We start from the raw sequence: 21,416 nt of genomic DNA, 5'->3' as shown, positions 1-21,416 counted from the left end.
TAGTACCATCTTCCACTCCTTATCTGTCCAGTCCCTCCCCCTGTCAATTGCCCATTTGTCACGTAGCGGCTGTAACGTGTGTTGCGTGTGCGACAATAGTGCTTGATTCAGCCAGTGCACCACATGTGTACCGTTCCCCATGACATGTAGGCTCTGTATCAATTGATGTGTTGGTAGTTCCTCAGTGATGTTACCCCACCGTTGTGTGTATGCCATAATTATGGAGGCGTGTTGTAAGAACTGTCCCGCTGGGAGACCCGTGTCAGTAGCCAGCGTCACAAAAGGTATCAGGGCACCATCGGTGTACAAGTCCGCCATGGTGTCCACTCCAGTGCGCGTCCAGTGTTCCAGCGCCGTTTCCATGACAACAGAGGTGGTCTTGGGGGTGCCTAGGAGCGGGAGTGCCGGGGCATATGGTTTGGTGTGTCTCGTGAGCCGTAAGCTCCTGACGTAGCATCGCACCGCCACATCTACATGCAGTTGTGACGTACTCCTCGGGTGTGTCAGGGGGTGGAATAAGGTATGTATCTGTGTGGAGGACAGCACATCTGTTGTCGTGGCCGTGTCCTCCAGGCGGTTTCCTGCGAGCCAGGCAGTTACCCACTGTAGTTGCGCTGCTAGATAGTAAAGTTCTAGGTTCGGTACTGCGAGGCCACCCTCACTAATCGGCGTATATAGTTTTTGCAGGGCCACTCTGGGCCTCCCAGTGTTCCATATCAGGTCCCTGATCATGGATGCTAGTTCTTTGAAGGTGCGGACCTGTACGTATACCGGGATGTTGGCGAAGTAATATAGGAGTCTGGGGAGAACGATCATTTTCGTCAACGTCACTCTGCTCGGGACGTTGAGCGGCAGGGACTTCCAAAAGGCAATTTGGGACCTTATGGACGTTACGGCGCGTGTTAGGTTGCCGTCCAGGATGTCCGTGGGTGTCCTGTAAACATATATACCCAGGTACTTGAACGTGGTATGATGCCACGGCAATTGTTCGCCATTAATCCTAATTTCAGGGTCTGGGATGTCTGGGTTGAACGAATACGCCCCTGATTTGGCCCAGTTTACCTTGAGGCCTGACACGGTCTCGAATGTTCGGAAGATCTCCGAGAGTTCTGGTGGTATTTGGGTGAGGTCTCTGACGTACAAGAGGAGGTCGTCCGCATATAGCGAGACTATGTGCATACCATCTGCCAGTGGGATGCCCCAGTGCGTGCCCTTATTGCGCAATATTTCAGCAAGGGGTTCTTCGCGTTGTATCAGCCAAACCCGCAGTTTGCCAGGCTTGTCTCCAGTGTGATCTGTGCGGGCTGAGTGGGCCTTGTAATTAACATTTTTCAACCTGTCAATCAGCCTGTCATGCTCTGCCCGCGCCTCCAATAAGTCGGTGTTCGCGCCCGTGGCCGCTGCCTGTTCCGCCCGCAACAAGTCTGATTCTAAGCGTCTGAGATCTGCCTCTAATTGCCGTCGGGAATGGGCCTGGGTGCCTAGACATTGCCCCCTGAGGACCACTTTAAAAGCGTCCCATTCAATCTGAGGTGTCGACGCTGTGCCTGAATTGTCTTCGAAATATTGTGCTGTTTGCGTGCATATGGAACCTCTAAATGGGCCATCTAGTAGTAGGTCAGGCTGTAACCGCCATGTGGGTATCGGAGGCCGAGGTTGCTCCCACGCCAGATCCAATAGATGTGGGTTGTGATCGGAGTGCGTGCGGCCCATGTAGCAGGTATCCGTGACATGTGGTAGGATCTCACTGGTTACCATGTACCTATCAAGACATACATGCAGGGCGTGAGCTCCCGAATAATATGAGTAGACTCTGGAGTGTGGATTGCGAGTGCGCCACGCATCATGTAGGTCCCATTGTGTGGACCACGCCTGTAGTGCGTTCGCAGTATTCCGTGCCTGTGAGTTGGGTGGTGAAGGGTGAGAGCGGTCCAGCGCTAGATCTAATGAGCTGTTGTAGTCCCCGCCAAGCACCCAGGGGACTCCATGCCAGGGGGCCAACGTGTGCGACAAGTGGGCAAGGAAATCCGCCAGCCCTGCGTTAGGCGCATACACTGAGGCCAGTACTAGTGGGTTTCCATCCAACCTGCCGTGGACTGCCACGTATCTTCCCCCGGGGTCTATGTGTACGTCCAGTGTGGTCCATGGAGTGCCCGGCCTGACCCATACCAGTGTCCCCCTAGCATATGACGAAAAACCCGTAGCATATATTTGCCCACGCCACCTGTGACGTAGCGTGGGAATTTCCGTGGCGCTAAGGTGTGTTTCTTGTAGGAGGGCTATTTGTATGCAGTGGCGTTTGAGGTACGAGTAGATTTGGTATCGTCGGGACGGCGTATGTATACCCCGCACATTCCACGTACATATCTTAATGGCTGACATTACAACTTTTTAACAATGTCCCTCACCCAGACCTCCCCATGCATCCCGTGCCCGCCATCGAGCTGGTGGTCCCTGCAATCGAGTGAACACTTAAGTTGGCACACCACTTCACTGAGACCTGAGGAGGGGAAGGAAACATGGCTAACGGAACAATAAGCCAATGAACATTATGAACATTCAAAATACCAAAAGGTCGGATGCGAAACGTGCTCCCGTCCATACTCTCTAGGAGAGCAACAAAATTCAAATATAAGGGGGTGTCAGTGCTATGCGCACGTGATCAGTGGTTCTGAGTCAATATAGTTGTTGTATGAAGGCCCATTGCCTTCCCGGGAGGAATGTACCAGTCTAAACAGCCCTTGCATACAGTGAACCCCTTTTTTACATGCATGAAACTCTATACATTACGTGTCCCAATCGAACTGCTACCAGGCGAAGCAAAGCATCTCTAGCTGCACCTCGGTCAGGTACGGGCACTCAGTGTTGATTCTTGGACTCGTGCTCACTGAGGAGGCGCTTGGCGTGTGTGTGCCTCATGTGCGGCTTGCAGGGTCGGGGGTATAGTTCGCTACCGCGAGTGTTCCTCGCCGCCGCTGCGTTGCTGCTGTATTGGCGTGTTCCTTCAGATCCATTGCGATGGTCGTTGGCGGATGTCCCTCCAGAGTGCTGTACTCGTCGTGCAGTTAGATGATGTAGTCCGCTGTTTGGGGAGTGACATCTGGTCGTTCTTCCGATGTTGGGGAGTCCGGCACACCATAAATGGCTTCGTCGTCGCTGTGGAGTTCCTGCGCGCTGCTGCCCGCCACGTCGCTCCGTGCAGGGGATCCGCTGAGTTCCATCACCAGGCGGAGGGCGTCCTGTTTCTCCTGCCTCTTGGCGTCCGCTGGGGGGGGAGTTCTTGTCGCTGGTCGTGTCCCAGTCTGAGACCTCTGGCGGGGTCGACGTCTTCGTCTGTTACCCCGGATTGTCGCCGGGGCGCAGGACCTGCAGTCGTTTTGGGGTCCGTATCTACTCCGCTGTCCAGCCATGTTTCCACTTCCGTGGGGTCCGTGAAGAAAGGAGTCCGCTCCCCGGCCACAACTCTCAACTTCGCAGGAAACAGCAGAGAGTACTGCAGGCCGATCTGCCTCAGTCGTTTTTTCACCGCCATAAAGTCATGTCTTTGCCGCTGGACCTGTACAGTGTAGTCCGGAAAGAACATTACCGACGCGTTTTCAATCCGGATCTCTTGGAGTTTGCGTGTTTCTTGTAATATGGAGTCTCTGTCTCGATAGTTCATTATGCGGAGCAGCATGGGTCTCGGGTTGGAGCCTGTTGCCAGAGGTTTGGTGGGGACCCTGTGAGCACGCTCTATTACGAAGTGCGGGGAGAGCGATCCCTCTGGTAGTATGCCCTTCAGCCACTGCTCTATGTGCTCCTCCGGGGTCCTCCCTTCCCATTTCTCCGGGACCCCGACCAAGCGCACGTTGTTCCTGCGGGTCCTACCTTCCGCGTCCTCGGCTCTGTCCTCCAAGAACTCTACCCTGTTCAATAAATCCTGTATTTGCTTGTGCGACTGGCCGGCTTGAGGCTGAAGCGTCTGCATAGCACCCTCTAGGGCCGTGGTGCGTTCCGCCAGTTTTTTATGGTCCGCCCTCAGGTGTGTTAGGTCGATGACCACGCTATCAATCTTGGTGGCCAGGGAGGTGCGGGTTAGGTGTATTGATTCTTCGAGCCTCTCCATCGCTGCCAGCATGGTGTCCAGCTTCGCCGCCGTTTGGTCCGGGTCATTGCTCTTCCCGGACTTGTCCATCTTGCCCTTCGAGTTCGTGCTGCCGGTCCCAGTTCGCGTTCTAGGTCCGTTAGACATCTGCACCACAGCGTTGTTTCCGTTCTAGCAGCGTGCTTCACCCCCAGAGGACCAGCCTGTGCGTGTGGTTGTCGGGCGGCAGGGCAATGGACTACTCTTCAGTATTCGCGGCCCGTAGGCGGGCAGGCGCCTGTGTCCGTGGCCACGTGTCGGCGGCGTCCGGCGTCTGCTAGGACGGTGTGTCTGTGTTTGTAGGTAGCGCAGGGTCGGCGCGCGCCCCCCTGTGGTGGGTCAGGCACGGTGGTGGGTCATGCGGGCCACTGTGTCACTCACGTGGCGTGGGCAGTGTTGCGGCCGCCTTGTTTCCCCGGCCACGGGCGCCTGTGCGGTCCCGCCGCTTCTTGCCAATATGCGGGTGTGTTTCAGTAGCCGCGTTGTCAGTCTGGCCGCTTCCGCCGTCCAGCCGCGCACCATTCACTACTCGTGGCTGCTCAGCTCCGTTACTGTTAACCGCCTGGAGGAGGCGCAAGGCTTCCGGCGCACCTGGCGGGCAGGAGCAGGCCTCCGCAGTCGGTGGATCAGCTCCGCTCCCCCTACCTCCGGTTCGTGTCGGTCAGATTGGCCCCATCCGGTCACGTTCAGCCGCTCGTCTGGTCAGGCGTCGGGGTAGTCAGCACTCGGCATGCGGATCCTCCGGTCAGGCCAGGTCTGGTGCCGCGTTCCGTCCCTGCACCACAGCTCCGTGCGTTCGCTGTGCATGTAGGCCGCGATGTCGGGCCCTCCACGCCCGCCGAAGCCTCGGTCTTTCCTGAGCGTCCATCGAGGTCGGGAGCGATGCGTGCGGTCCCAACGCCGCTGAATCCTCGGTGTGTCTTGGGTGTGCCGATCTTCCCCAAAGTCGGCTGGGTGTCAGAGGCAATGTCTCGTAGCAGCGCCGGCGGTTTTCTGCCGGCCGCAGGCTGTGCTTCACCGGAGAAATGCGCCGGGAAGGGGAGCTCAGAGCGGAGCTCTACCCCAAGGCGGCCATTCCCGTTGCGCGCTTAGCCCCCCCCCCTCCCCCCGCACCATATACTCTTAACGGCATCACTGCACTTACACTGCCCAGGAATGGCCCTGGGTACTGTAGGGGCACATGGCTCATGCACCTGTGCCCACACCACTGGCATTGGGGACCCAGCTAGACGGGTGACCAATGTATGCCAGGGCAGTGTGTTTGTGGGCATGGCACACAGGGATGTGTGCCATGTCGACTCTCAGTTTAGTTCTGTACCAAGACACTCAGCCTGCCAAGACAGTGTATGGGTGTCAAGGTACAGGACCACTAATGGTGGCACAATAAGTGCGGCATCCCTTAGGGGTCTTCTCTAGTCACAGTGCCCTGGGTACCTAGGGTACCATTTACATGGGGCTGACCTGTGGCCAGAGATGCCAATTAGGTTTAGGCTTTAGTGTAGTTTTTAGGGCAGGAACACAGGCCCTGGGTACCTGATTGGCAGGGACCCAGGCCACACCAAGGAAAAGTGCATCAGGTATCAGGCAAAAAGTGGGGGGGGTTACTGCAACAGAAACCCACTTCCTACAAACAACAACAACTATTAAAGTCAACAGAGTTGAGAAGCCTGTTCAGGACAAGTGGTGCCCGAGAGACATCCAGGCAAAATTACACTCTTTCAGAACCAAAGAGGCAATACTACAGGTAGCCAGGAAATTGGACACAGTGACGATCCCAACACAAAAAGAGGACAATATCGCCTACAGAACAGAAAGCCTGGGCACCCCGCCCCCTCAGGGGCAGGGGGGCCTTGGCATGTCCAATGTCCCCCAAGGTCGCAGAGGAAAATAGAGTACCTAGACTAGCAAGAACAGTCATCTTACTTGCTCTCGCATCGACAGCCGGAGCAACCATAGGCAGGCAATGGGCCAAGGTAACCAGCATTATACTAGCTTTAAGACCTAAAATGCTTGCGTCTAACGCCCTCAACCTTATCAGTCTGCAAATCGGTGAGACCCATGGACATTCCCCAGGAACTCAACGGCAGAGTACCTCACGATGATGCAGTCTGCCAATAATTGTGCCTATCGTCTTAAAGGAATCCTTTTTTTTTTTTTTAATTCTTTTTATTAAAGGATTTTATATATTTACCTCCCACTGGGACACAGAGGGGGCGTGGAACAAATAAACAATACAGCATAACCATGGTATATTCATACAATACCTCTCCATATAACAGACATGAAATGAAATAGAACTTTTTCTTCCTAACAAAATATAACATTAGTCACGATTAGAATTAGCTCGATATCCTAAAACTTATATATTAATTTGCTAACCTTTTATGCATTAAGTATCCACTAGTTAATACAGAGTGTATACAGTTTATATACAATTATATACAGAAGCGGTTTATATACATTTTCTATATACATCATCCTTCTTCCTTCCAATTCGTTATGGCCTCCCATATTTTCAAACCAAGTTTCCTCGAGTTTTTCCCCCTTCTTGAGTAGATTGCTCTTTCTAAATTATATATACTCAGCAGCCTGGCTAACCATTGCTGAAATGATGGTACCGTTTGATCTAACCATGCAGATGCTATACATAGTCTATACACTGCCATAGCAATGAAAATACAATATTTCCCTGCTTCATCTTCATTACTACCATCTGTGCCTAATAATATAGTCACAGGTGTTAAATTAACAACTAATTTTAAAGCCCTTTGTAAGAACATTTCAATTTCCTTAATTAATATGACTAAATTTGGACATGTTGCAAACATATGAATAGCATCCGCATTTGTACTCATACACCTGGGGCAATGTATACCATTTGTCGCTCCCCATTGTGCTAATTTAGCCGGGGTATAGTAAAGCCAGTACAAGGTCTTGTATTGCTGTGCCTGTAGTGATGCAGAGCACAAAATATTTATCCCTAAGTCTAATGAATCTTTAAAACATTCTTGTTCTATACCCAACTTCGCTGCCCAACTTTCCCCCCATTTGGCCATGTTATCTAATCTATGCTCATTTAACTCTGCGTAGAACCTTTTAATAGTGCAATCTACTCCACTCTCTATTATTTCTAATATATTATTTTTTTCAAATCCTCCCGTCCCCCCTCTTTTATTCTGTAGGAAACTTCTTACTTGTAGGTATTTAAAAAAATGACTTCTTGGCAAATTAATTTTTTTCTGTATTATTCCAAATTGTTTCATCCCTTGTGTCCCCATAATGTCCCCTATTTTTATAACTCCATTTCGAAACCACTCTCTATATATTGAATCAAAAAATATATCTCGCGGAAATGCCATATTATCGTATATCCTCGTATACCTATTGAATTTACCCAAACCAAATTTTTTCATAAACGCCTTCCATAACTTATGAGCTCCAAACATAGTCTTAAAGCGTGTTCTTTTAAAATATGCCGTGTCAAAATTTTTCAAAAAAATATTCTTGGTTTCTTCACCCATCAAAATACCATATATTGCTAATGAACCCAGATGATCCTCTCCTTCTGCTTCGGCTCCACCTATTAATCCTATCATATACTGCAGAGCAGCAGCCCAGTAATAAAGCTTAATATCTGGTAGTGCCCAACCCCCTCTTTCACGTGGAAGTGCCAGAAATCTCGCCGCCCTTCTAGTCTTGCCTTTGGACCATATAAACTTATTAATCATGTTCTCAATCTTTTTAAACCAGGCATTATCAAACCATAGGGGGATTGTTCGAAAGAGGTATAAAAATTTTGGCATAATAAGCATTTTAATAATGTTTACTCTTCCAACCAAAGTAAGATGGAGATTATTCAATCTATCGAGCTCACCCCCTACTTTCTGTATGATAGGATCAATATTTAGCTCTACTACTTTTTCTAGAGCTGAGGTTATAGTTATTCCCAGATATGTTCCTGTCAGTGCCACCCTAGAATCCTGACATAGAGCCTTGTCGTTTTTTATAATTTGTGTTTTTCCAGTGTTCAAGGAATACCCAGACACTTTCCCAAATTCTTTTGCCTCTTCTTCCACATATCTTATAGCCTCTGCGGGTGAAGATGTTATAACCGCCACATCATCAGCGTACGCCAAAATCTTGCACTCCCCCCTGAGTGTGACAATTGGGGGGATGTGTCTATTTAACTCCAATTTTCTAATTAGCGGATCTAAATAAATGGCAAACAACAGCGGGGAGCATGGACACCCCTGCCTTGTGCCCCTATCAATTTTTACTTTGTCCGTTAACCCCGCATTGATTCTAATTGCAGCGCTCGGGTCTCTATATAGTGTCTTTATCGCTGTCAAAAAACCGCTGCCAAATCCCACTTTTTCCAAGACACTCCATAGATATACCCATGACACCCGGTCGAAAGCCTTTTCAGCATCCAATAATAGTACCGCAAATGGATCCCCATTGGCCTCCGTCATGTCCATAAGTGTAATTAATTTCCTTACATGATGCGTAGTCCCACGCCCTGGAATAAAACCGTGTTGGGTAGTAGTAACTAACGGTGTTATTACACTGGCAAATCTAATTGCAAGTACCTTTGAATAAATCTTTGTATCTGTATTCATAAGGGTAATTGGTCTGTATGACCCTGGGTCAGTCGGTATTTTTCCTTTTTTGAGAATAACCACAATTTCAGCCTCAGACCAGGTATTTGGTATTGAGCATCCCTTCTGAGCCTGTTTAAAAGTATACAACATATCTCCTGCCAACTCCTCCCAGAAGACCTTATAAAATTCTAACGGGATTTTATCTGGGCCAGCAGCCTTTCCTGATGGTAAACTCTTCATAGCTGCTTTTACTTCCTCTAGTTCTAACAAGGTGTCTATCCTCTGTTTCTCTGTTTCATCCAGCTGTCCCCCCTCATAGTCGTTCAAATACTCCATTATATCTTCATGATCTTTTATTTGACTCTCAGAGTAAAGCTTCGTATAAAAACTTCTGAAGACTTCCCTTATTTCTTGTACATTAGTTACCATCGTCCCTGAGATATCTTTTATTGCTTTAATCTCACCAAGAGATGTCTTCTGTCTGGTTCTAGCAGCTAACATTTTGCCGACCCTTTCATTCAACTCATAGCAGTTCTCTCTATTCACTGTATATTGTTTCGCAGCCCTTTCTGCTATGTACTCTTCTGCTGCCGCTCTCAGTTTTAAAAGTTTCATATATGCAGAATCCATTGGATCTCCATTATCAGTTTGGTCTGTCCTAATGGTTAGTTCCTCCTCTGCCAACAACAACTCCCTCCTTATCCGCTCAGATCTTTCTTTTTCCTCTTTCCTTTTTCTGGCCCCAAAGCTGATAGTCTCACCCCTTACTCCGGCCTTAAAACAATCCCACACTATCCCAGCCGATGCTGTTTGTCTATTTATGCTCAAAAATTCAACTATCCATTTTTTCATATGGTGAATATATGCATTCTCCACGAGGAGTGCCCTTTCAAATGTCCAGTCAGAAGCCTTCCTTGCCGTTTTCATACCCTTCAAGGTGACGATGAGAGGGTTATGATCCGAAAAAAGCCTTGGTATCCTTTCAATCTCTGCCCCCTCCATACGTTGGGTACTAATTAAAAAATAATCCAATCTAACACTTATCCTATGAGGCGATGAATAGTATGTATAACCATCTTGTCCCGGGTTAAGAGCATCCCATACATCTAATAATCCATTATTCCTAGCTAGGTTATAAACTGCTTTAAAAACTCTTCTCTTCCTCCCTTTATATTTAACTGGAGGTCCTAACCCCAACCCCAAGCCTCCTGCTCCATTAATGTTGAAATCACCCCCTATCAATATAAAGGGTGCCCAGGTCGCCAACTCTATGTCAATTTCTTCAAAAATCTCCGGATCATCCCCTGTAGACCCATAGATAGACCCCAGAGTGACCCAAGTTTCTCCAACCATACACTCTACTAGAGCCCATCTACCCCATACATCCTCCCATTTTTTCCTAGTGCATATATTTCTTTGTTTTGCCATCACAGCAACCCCCCTATTCCTAGTGCCCTGCCTAGAGTGTGCTATGACCGTCAGGCCTAACTGATCTAAAAGCCTGATTTCAGATACCTGTATATGTGTTTCCTGCAATATTAAAAAATCCAGTCTTAATTGTTTGATCAAGGCTGCCGCCTTCTGCCTTTTTACCCTGTCATTAAGACCACATACGTTCCATGTCATAATACGGATACTCATCCTGGGTTTTTAACAAATATAACCATAATTTTAATCATTTTAATCAAAAAAAACTTAACACGCTTTGTTGTCACGACTTTATACCACACAGATATTTCTTGCATTTCATTAATCTTCTTATTCCTTAATACCTCTTGCTTACTATGTTTCCAAATTCCTCCATGTTCCTTGCCCCCCCTGTGCCCCCCACCCCTAAGCCCCGCCCCGACTGGCCCACCCCCCCTACAGGCAAATAGGTCCAAGGGACCTATGTGTGACAGCTGTGTCTGCTTGGGTCCCGCGCCCCCCTGCGCCCCCCGCACCTGTTGTTTACTGTCCACTGGCAGAAAAAAAAAAGAAAAGAAAAGGGAAAAAGATGTGCAGATTATTACTGTCTTTCTACAAACTAAAAAATGCTAAACTGCTCTATTTCTGCTACAGCTTTTCTTAAAACTATATCCTAGAACCTACTATCTTTTTGCCAGTAGATCTACCACCAGTTCGCTATCAGCGTGTGCTTGGGATTGTGGGTGAGTGTGTGAATTCTTTTCTTTCAACCATTCCAAAAATTCAGCTGCCATAATTTCTGAATGGAAAATTTTAAATTGGCCGTCTCTTACCACCTTCAATCTACTAGGATACAGTAGGTATGCCTCACAGCCAATTCTCTGGAACGGAGTTATTAACTCCCGCAATCTCCATCTACGCTCTACCGTCGTGTGACAAAAATCAGGTCTGGCGAAAAACTCTACCTCCTGATATCTACATTTTGTCTGTGGCCTTGCTTTCGCCATAATCTCTTCTCTCAAAAGATAATTTCCCACATATATTAAAATTGCTCTGGGTTTACTTGAACCAGCCCCCTTCCTTTGTACAAATGGGAATCTGTGGGCGCGTTGAATTTCTGACTCCCAATCCCAGCCTTTTAGATCTGGCAATGCCCCCTTAAGAAACTCTATTATGTAGGCTCTAATGTCTTTTCCTTCTCTTCCTTCCGGAATACCTAGGAGTCTAACGTTATTTCTCCTCTGTCTGTTCTCAAACTCTTCAAGCTTCCATAACACATCACTGTTAGTTTTTTCCTGATCTTGTCTAAATTCCTTCCAACCTTTCATTTCATCTTCCATATTCCCTGTTCTTTCTTCAACTTCCGTGAGTCTCCCTGACAATTCTGGACATGCCTTGCTTACTTCCCGAAGGGAGGTTTGTATTTTTTTACTTTCCTGCCTGGCTCTCTGACTCTCTACCCTCGCCTCAGTTTGGATTTGCTTGAGCATTGTGAAAATCATTTCAAGCCCCTTAGGTGAGTCTTGGCCTCGGGAATGTGACTGATTGTGAGTCTGGGTGTGAATCTGTGTCTGAGTTTCAGATTGCCCTTGCCTAACCCCCTCCTCATTCATCCGTGAAGAGCCCATGGTTTCATCTAGGCCACCAATACCCTCTTTATACAACTGGGATGTGGCTGCGTAATCCCAATCTAGCCTTTTTGCAACGCTAATAGCAGCTGGACTAATAGACCCTTTCGCTCTTCTCCTTTTTTTGGTCAGGACTTTTGATTTACGTTTTAAAGCTATGTCTTTGATAGAATCTGATGTGGTGGTAGAGCCTACTCCTAGCCCTGACAGTGTCTGGTCGCTCCCCGATTCTACAATAGAGGGATCCGACTCACCTCCCCCAACCGCCCCCACCTCCTCTCCTTCCTCTTCACCCTCGTTGACGGAAAAAAAGCATTCATCACTAGGAGAACCAGTTATAGTTATCAGTGCGTTAGGGTCGGTGGTAATCATATCCTTCCTGTTATTAAGCCCAATATCCCCGTTGTGATTAACATTACCATCGCCATCGCCATCACCATCACCATCACCATCACCATTTCCGTTACCGCCTCCTTTTCCAACCCCCCCATATGATTGAGCATTTCTACTACCCTCTTGATTACTTTTCCCTATTACGGGTAGATTGGTAGCATTCAGATTATGGATATTGAGGCTGTTTTCCCCCTCCCTTATCACCTCAGTCAATGCCTCTGTTATAGTCTCTGTTAAAGTCAATATATTGACTGCATCTGCTCCGGGAGGTAAAACGCTCTCCTTAGCATTATTTATGGCTCTGTCCTCTCTCGCACTTCCAGTAACCTTATCAGTAACAGTGGCCACCTCGCCCTCTTTTACACATCCTCTTGTATCCTTCTCCAAGTCCTCTTCCCTTTGCTGAGGTAGATTTCCTTGTGACATTTCAGAGTTTTTATATGCTTTTCTACTCAGAATAGTCAAATTTTCTGTCTCTATCTCTGTCAAATCGCCGGGTATCAGCAGGGTGCTATCTACCCCTTTCATAAGGGCGCCGTGTTCAGGGTCAGGGCCAGGGTCACATTCAGATACAAAATCCGGATCACCTATCCTTTCTGGATGAGCTATATCCACATTAGTGTCAACCGCCACAGAGCCAGCAACAGGGAAAAATGCCTCCAAAACTAATGGCTGTCTCGAGTTCCCTTGCTCTATCAATTTCCCTTTATTTCCTTTAGTCACCACAGCCCCTTTACTTTTCTCTTTCTCTTTCTCTTTTTTCTTTGATTTCTCCCCCGCACCGCTGCCGGTCTCCTTACTTCTTACCGCACTCCTTCCTTGCTCAGTAGCACTGACCTCCTCCTGGGTCCGTGCCGGTTTTTTTGCGCGAAGGTTTGCTGCCGGCGCGTCAGACTCACTCCGTGCTGCTTTCTCCTCTCGCAAAGCTTTCGAGATCTTTGGCGCCATTACACGCCAAGCAACTGACAGCGCTGCTGCTGCCAAACTCTGCTGCCGGAGACGCCGCTGCCGCCGTAACTGCCGAAACTGCTCCCTCCAGGAATCCGCCTTCACCATCAGCTGACGAGCATTGTCCAATGCACGGGTCAGCGCTGCATCTGCCGCCGGGAAGGTTAGTGCCTCCGTCAATGCCTGTGTAAGCAACCACATTGGCTGGCTTTCTCCTCGCTTCTATACTTTCTTTTTTTTCTTTTAAAAAATCTGCCGCACCTTCGCCAGTGCACAATGTAATGCAGTCCAATGGTATTTTCTACATCTTCTGCCGTTTTCCACCGTTTTCCGCCGTTTCTGCCGATCAGTCACCTCATAGCTCTACCCAGGAGCAGGGAGCGGCAGGGAGCACGTCCTCCACCTACAGACTACCAGCGGCCATCTCGTCTTAAAGGAATCCTACTGGAACTTTGGTGGCCCCAATGGTTCGTTTCTCCTCCAATGATCTATGGATACCACACATGTAGACCGAACTAGGAACATGTCCCAAACTTATCTGTTTTCTGCTTTGTTACTTTTTTCTTTTTGGGGCCAGGGAGAATGGGTTGGCATTCGGGGACTCACGACAATCTTCTGGATTTGGAATGGTTTTCACAAGGAGCCTGGGGGGGAGGAATGGGGGCTTGGGTAGACAGGTGGAGCCGGGGGAGGCGGTGGAGAGGTACTCCGAGGCAGGTACTGGAGATACATCTAACACCATGGTGATTACCACCCTCACATGCAACATTAGAGGTATGAATGCTGCCTCTAAGCGTCAGATGGTATAGCAGTATCTTACAGACCAACACGACGACATTATAGCACTGCAAGAGACACATCTTAAGAGATCAGAAGACCATAGACTAAAATAAGACATACCCTCTGATATATAAATCCTCAGCCGGTACAAAATATAATGGGGTAACCCTTCGCTTTCACACCTCTCTGAAGTTTCAGCCGGAAGACTACAAAATCGACAAGGAGGGGAGGGTTGTACTAGTCAAGGGCTAACTCCGTGGATAGCTATGTAGAATAGCTTTGGTCTCCAATCAGGCCATCTTTATAAATACTACTTTGACCCTACTGGGGGGGATTTACAGACTGTGACATAATCATGATGGGGGACTTCAATGTCGCATAGCTCACACCCACATAGAGCCCAGGCAGGAAAATTTCCAAAAAGCTTGAAGCACGCAATCCAAGAAATGGGGCTTATTGATGCATGGAGGGAGGCACACCCTGAAGACAGACTACACACCCTGAAGACAAACTATACCTTCTTTCCCATATGTTAATGTTAATGAATTTGTAAAGCGCGACAGCTTCCCCAGCAAAGAGGCATCCCGGCGCTGATAGCAATGAGGTGGACAAGATCAGGGAGGGGCCCCAGGGAAGGCTATGGAATGGGAAAGAGAGAGGTTTTTATGGCTTTCCTGAATTTTAAGTAATTGTTGAGCCCACGAATGTGGGCGGGCAGCGAGTTCCAAAAGATGGCCTCTCTGTTCCGGAAAGAGCGATCTCCGGCGCGAACCCTCCTAACTTGGGGAACCACCACCAGGTGTTGTCCCATGGAACGGAGCTGACTGGGGGAACATAAGATAAAGCAGGTTGGCCAAAATACCAGGAGAGGCAGATTTCAGGACTTTGAAGGCTATACAGAGAGCCTTGAACTCAATCCGCCTAGCCACAGGTAGCCAGTGGAGACGGCGAATGGCCTTAGTCACAGAGCAAGCTCTGCGCAAATCGAGGAGATATCTTGTGGCTGCATTCTGTACCCTCTGTCATCTATGTATTTCTGTCTTGTTTGATACCAAATACAGTGAACTGATGTAATCAAGTCTTGATATAATCAAGGCCTGAATGATGATCTGCCTGGTAGGGGCATCAAAGAAGCCCAGGATGGGTTTGATCCCTCGCAACTGCCCGAAACAGGTTCCAGACACCTTTTTAGTTTGGGTCTGGAAGTTAAGAAATGCATCTATCCAAACCCCTAGGTTCTTCACTGCCTGCTTGGGTGAGGGGGCAGTGCCTACGCTATTGGGCCACTAAAGCTCATTCCATTGCCTTTCCCCACCAACAACACCTCGGCATTTAGTTTGAGACAGTTGGCGGTCATCCACTCGGTGACAACCGCCAGATCACTTTTTTTTTTTTAAAGTTTTTATTGGCTTTTTAGCATTGCAACAATACAATTACAATCCGTTATCACTGCTATGAAGTATATTCAGTAAAGTTTGCTCGTTGTGTGGATCATTACTTTGCATTCTTGCTTAGTAGCACCTAACATAGCCGATGTATTCTTATGATAAATGAGGTCATCAAATGCTCGTACATCTATACATAAACTTCAGTGTATCACGGATCCGAGATTGATTCTTCAATAAACGGTTACATTAACAATTAACATTCTCATTCCCTTTGGTTCCCCTCTCATTCCCAAATATGACATCATCATACAGACAGTGCATCTTTTATCCCACCCTATGGGCTTATTTCAAGTTCCGACAGTTCCTGTGGGGGTTCACATATGTTACCTCGGTACACATTCCATTTCTCCCAGATTCTGGACCATTTCTTCGGGCACCCCCTATGCACATAAACCGCCCTTTCTGCCACCATCGCCGCATCCATGTAATTCCCCCATTGTGTTCTCGAAGGTATTGTGTTAGATCCCCATTTTCTAGCGATATTCCGCTTTGCTAGAGCCATGCCCAGTGTAGCCCATGTTTGTAACCTCCGGTTGAGGTCTGTGGGGGACCATATATTTAGTAAGCAGCATCTGGGTTCCGGCTGTAGTTCTACTCCACTTGCTTCAGATATATCCGACATGACATATGTCCAATATGTTTGTATTTTAGGACAGTCCCATAGTGTGTGGTAGTATGTACCCTGCAATCCACAACCTCTCGGGCATTCAGGCTCTGGTATGTGTCCCAGTTTGTGCAAAAGAGTGCGTGGATAGTATACTCTGTGTAACACCTTTAGTTGTATGAGTTTTAGCTGGGATGGTATGGAGGCGTCTCTCGCCGAGGCAAGTGCATACAACCAGTCTTCGTCATCTATATCCCCTAGTTCCACCTCCCACTTGCTCCGAAGTACCACCGTGGGGTCTGGAAGATTATTGACGAGTTTACGGTATGTAAGCGAGATTGCCTTCTTTTCAAGATGATCAGTAAGGAGTCTATCTTCCAATGGGGAGGAATCTGCTAGTGTGGTCCCCGGTGGGATGGCACCCTGTAAGGCATGTCTGATTTGCGTATAGCGGCATAGTTCGGTATCTGCCATTCCGTACTCATCTTTCAGGGCCTCAAATGTGATAATTGCTCCCTGGTTTCACATGTCTCCAATTTTTGAAATACCTATTAGGTCCCATTGCCTGGAGCCGTTAGTGTTGGCCAAGGTACCAAGACGCCGTGTGTCCCAGAGTGGGGTCGCAAGTGTAAAGACTCCCTCCCATCCTAAGGCTCTTTGAGCTGTATGCCAGATCCTGATAGTATGTGCCGTCGGGCCAGTGAGCGTGTGCTGTCGTTTGTTGGTGTAGAGGGCTTTCATCAGTTTGTCTGTGGGGAGTATAGTTCTGTCTAGGCTGTATGCTGGATCGTGCTGTGGAGCATGCAACCATTGGTTAATGACCGTTAGTTGTGCGGCCCAGTAATACAGCTTGACACTCGGCAGCGCGATCCCTCCATCGTACCAGCTGCGGATAAGTTTGGAGTGTGCTATACGAGCCGGTTTACCGTCCCATAACAGTGAGGAGATTTCTGCATCTATCGCTTTGAAGTAGGTGAGCGGGATCGGAAACGGGGTATTCTGTAGTGCGTATAGGAATTTTGGAAGCGAAAGCATTTTGAAGAGTGCTGCTCTTCCTAACAGTGTCAGTGGGAGGGAGCGCCAATGTTTTACATCTGATTTGAGCCTCTGTAGGGGTTTTATTAGATTTTCTTCCATAAAAATGGAATTTTGCGGCGTGACGTAGATTCCGAGGTACCGGAATCCCCTGGTCGCTATTTGTAGTGTGCACGCAGGAGGCAATGTGGGTATTTGACCGTGTAGTATGTACAGGAGTGATTTAGTCCAATTAATTGTGTAGCCTGATATTTCTCTATATTCCTCTAGGACGTCTAGTAGGGTGGACAGGGACGTGGTCGGGGACATTAGATAAATCAGTACGTCATCGGCGTAAAGTGAGATACGGTCTTCCCATCCCGGTTCCCATGTGATCCCCCGGATCTGCGGTTCTGTGCGTATTTTCACCGCCAATGGTTCCAGTATGAGCGCGAACAAGAGTGTGGACAGTGGGCACCCTTGTCTTGTACCGCGACCCAGCGTGAACGTACGTGATGTATGGCCATTTGCGACCACCTGAACCAGGGGGGCCGTATATAGTAGTTTAATCCAGTTACAGAATTTGGGGCCAAATCCCATCTTCCGGAGCACTGCAAAAAGAAAGGGCCACTCCACTAGGTCAAATGCCATAGTTGCGTCTAAGGATAGAATGGCCGCCTCTTCATGCAGCATCGGAATACTGTGGAGTACGCCATTCAGGCGTCGCAGGTTGAGAGATGTATTTCTCCCGGGCATGAAGCCCGATTGGTCCGGGTATATTAATGTTGTGAGGTGCGGTTGTAGTCGTAACGCCAAGAGTTTCGCTAGAATTTTTGCATCTGCGTTCATCAGTGAAAGGGGGCGGTATGAGGACGGTCGGTCAGGCGGTTTGCCGGGTTTATGTATAGCCACAATAGTGGCCAAGCGTTGTTCTTCTGTCAACATACCCTGTGTGAGGCAGTCATTATACATGGGAAGCATGTGGGGGAGGAGTTGTTTGGCCATTGTTTTATATAGTTCTACCGGTAGGCCGTTTGGCCCCAACGCTTTGCCAGTGTGTAAGGCTGCTAGTGCCTTCCCTAATTCATCCACCGTTAAATCATCTTCAAGGGTTTGGGCGTCCTCCTGTGATAGAGTAACAAGTGGTATGTCATGTAGGAATTGTGTGCTGTCTTCTTCCGTCACACTGCTGCGTGCAGTGTAGATCTGTTCGTAGTAGGTGGCCAGTTCTTCAACTATTCTTTGGGGAAAGGTAGTGTGTGTACCATCAGTAAGTGTCAGTTGGGCTATCCACCTGTCTGCTCTTTCCTTTTTTTCCAGCCATGCGAGCATTTTCCCTGTTTTATCACCCAGCTCGTAAATTCTATGTAGGGTATCAGTGTGCCTAGCTTTGGCCATCTCTTCCGCATATGCTCTGTATTCGCGCGAATTCAGGGCAAGTGTTTGTGCTGTGGCGTCTGTAGGGTCCGAGGTGTGGGCTAATTCTGCCGTAAGGACGGCGGATTCTAATCGTTCCATGGCCTCCCTTTGGTCCTTTTTATGTCTAGTAATAGTGGAGATGGCCTGCCCCCTGATGACTGTTTTATACGCTTCCCATAGTATGGACGGCGAGTCTACCGATGACAGGTTTTCATCAAAGTAGTGCGTGGTTGCAGTGTTTAGTGCTTTCGCAATTTTGGGGTTCTTCAGGTAACCTGGGTAAATCGGGTAGATTCTCTGTCGCCTTGTGGGCTGTGTGGTGTAGGTTAGATGAACTGGGGAGTGATCTGATATCCCTCTCGGTAGGTGTTCGAGGGATGTTACCGTTTCTGGGGATGAGACTGGCTAGTGTCTCCGTCCCACACTTCATAGCCGTCAGCTTCATATTGCATCTAGGTCCTGTTCTACTGTGACTAATGACTATTATTATCAGTTTGTTCTTTGTGCGCTATTTCTACTTAAAACTTTTCAAAAATATCTCCTGTTCCCCCTTTGAACTTTTTGTAATTTGGGTGTCATTTTATTTATTAAATTTTATTCTACTTAGTTTGGGATTTTGCAACTCAGCTTTATTGCATTTTTGTACTGCATAAAGACTTTACACATTGCCTCCAAATTAGGCCTTCCTACTCTGTGCCATGAATAGGTTTGAGCTCAGGTTTAATTAGCCACTAGTTGCTCACCTTCACAAGGGTTATGAATATTACTTGAGTTGGATGCTCACCCTACTCTACTGGTAAACCAATTACTTACTTGTCCTGTATTAATCAGCTCTACTCATTACAACATTCTGGAGGATATTGCTTTGAGCCTTATTAAGGTGTGAAATCTGCAAGAAGTGTCCATCATAACATAAAGATAAGATAGTTATGGGGGATATATTTTCTACCTGCAGGTTCTTTACCACCCCTGCCCATGATGATTCAGTGTCCTCTAGAAAGGTCCATGGTATGTCCTGTTATTGTCCCTGATGTTTATGCTTTCTCTGCTCTGCATCTAAGTGTAAAAATTATCAGGAGCATACACCTGTGCGCGGCTTGCCATCTGCTGGCATCCTCATGTCCAACGGACGGTGCAGTGGTTGAAGCCACCTGACTTCCCTAGAGTGCCACTGTTGGTTACAATGTTTTCCGGACTAGTAACCAGCTGAAAGGATATTCTTAAGGTGAGGAACCTGCAGGTAGATTATGTATCCACCAGAAATAGTTACTGAAGACCAGTAACGTTTCTTTTGTGTAGAAATGTGCTTTTGAAGAGCAAAGCCTGTACTTATATATAGGCAAGTATAGATTTACTATTCTTAACTTAATTTCTACATACTTTGTGAATTAAGAGTGTAAGTAAAACTATACCTACTTACTTTCATGAAGTTATGGTTGTCGATATTCTGGACACTATTTTTTAAAGGATTATATTTCAAACTCAACACTAACCATCCCAATGCATAAGGCAGGGTTACCTCTTGCAATATCGGAACATCTTTATCTTTATAAAATGCCTCCATATGATCAATTGAATAACAACCATAGCAGCAACTGCCAACTGGCACAAAGGAAATACTAATAGCTATACATTTCCCAAACATACAATAAATTATCATTCAAAGAGCATTTTTAATCTGTTTTAAATAAGGTTTGTAGCTCTGTTTCCTTAAATGTTGCTAGGCCCTCTGAAATACATACTGTGCTGGTCTGCTTTTCAGGGAGCTACTTGAGGGCACTGGTGAAATTCCAGTCACTCCCGAGGTACTTGTTGGGCAAAAGCAAAGCCGATTTTGTTTGGCTAAAGTCATGTGTTTCTTAAAAAGAGATATAGTTTGAAAGCACATAAGTAAGTAAAAGTATGGAAATGATTTGTGGTTGAAAGAGACAGATGCTTCTTAAATTATCTTGTTGAAGTTAAGGCATGGGGTCCCATGTATTAGTGGATAATATGTAGACTCTGTCATTTAAACTCGAGTTTGAAGTTATTGTTTCATTTGATTTAGGAGCTGTGGTAGCACAGACAGCGAAGACAGTCATGATTCAGAGGATGACCAAGAAGATGAAGATGTTAGTAGTAAAACTGACATGGAATCCCCCTCACAGTCCAACAGCTTCCCGTCACCAGAAAATCAAGAGGGTAAGATATTCGAACATATATTAGGTTGCTGGCAGCACATTTTTTTTGTGAGCTAGATTGGTGTGTGTTAATTACCTGATCACTGCTCCATCGCTTATCGTCAAACAACTGTTATGTTATTTAAGTTTATAGAGTTTATTTAAGTTTATAGAGCGACCCAGTGTCCCCCCGCGCTAAGATAACAGCCAAACACTAGAACCACAACCGGGAAAAAAAGAAAACCCAAGTGACACACTAGATTAACCTACGGAGAATAGAACGGTCTTCAGACCTTTACGAAAGATGGATTCGGATTCCTCCAGCCTGAGATTCTGAGGAAGGGTGTTCCACAGCTGGTCCGCCACATATCGAAATGAGCGGCCACCCATCCTCGCTCTCCTTATTTTGGGGACATGCACCATCCCTCTCCCACTTGATCTAAGCAATCGAGTAGGTGCATAGCGGGTAAGAAGGTTGTGTAGGTACAAAGGACCCTTTTTCTGTAGGATCCGGTGGCTCACACACATAGCCTTGAACTTCACTCTCTCCCTAATGGGAAGCCAGTGGAGGGATGCCAGCGCTTTCTTAGCAGACGCTCTCCTAGGTAACATAAGAACAAGTATTGCCGCTGCATTCTGGATAACCTGCAGTCTCCGTATACACTTGTCAGTTGCTCCCAAATACAGGAGATTGCAATAGTCCAGGCGTGTGATCACCAGGGCGTGCACCATGATCTTTCTGGATGCAATGGGAAGACTGACTAAAGTGTTCCGAAGACCACGAAGGATGCCAAAACACGCCCCTGACACCCGCCTAGTGTGATAGTCGAAGAACAGTTTGTTTTCAACCCATACGCCGAGGTCTTTTGCTTGTTCACACGGTGTCTGGGTA

At 47.5% G+C, this 21,416-nt stretch overlaps 1 protein-coding gene across 11 annotated transcripts in view; it reads left to right on the top strand.

Moving 5' to 3' along the window:
- Positions 1–21,416, top strand: part of PPP6R1 (protein phosphatase 6 regulatory subunit 1) — a 1,126,148-nt gene that overhangs the window by 727,711 nt on the left and 377,021 nt on the right. For all 11 annotated transcript variants that reach the window (XM_078655037.1, XM_078655034.1, XM_078655036.1 and 8 more), the window contains one exon: positions 20,413–20,546. In XM_078655037.1, coding sequence (XP_078511163.1) covers positions 20,413–20,546 — 134 coding nt within the window. The remainder of the gene's footprint in view (positions 1–20,412; positions 20,547–21,416) is intronic.

The sequence above is a fragment of the Lissotriton helveticus genome, chromosome 7 (genome assembly GCF_964261635.1).
Source record: "Lissotriton helveticus chromosome 7, aLisHel1.1, whole genome shotgun sequence".
NCBI lineage: Eukaryota > Metazoa > Chordata > Amphibia > Caudata > Salamandridae > Lissotriton > Lissotriton helveticus.
This window is presented reverse-complemented; position numbering and strand designations above follow the sequence as displayed.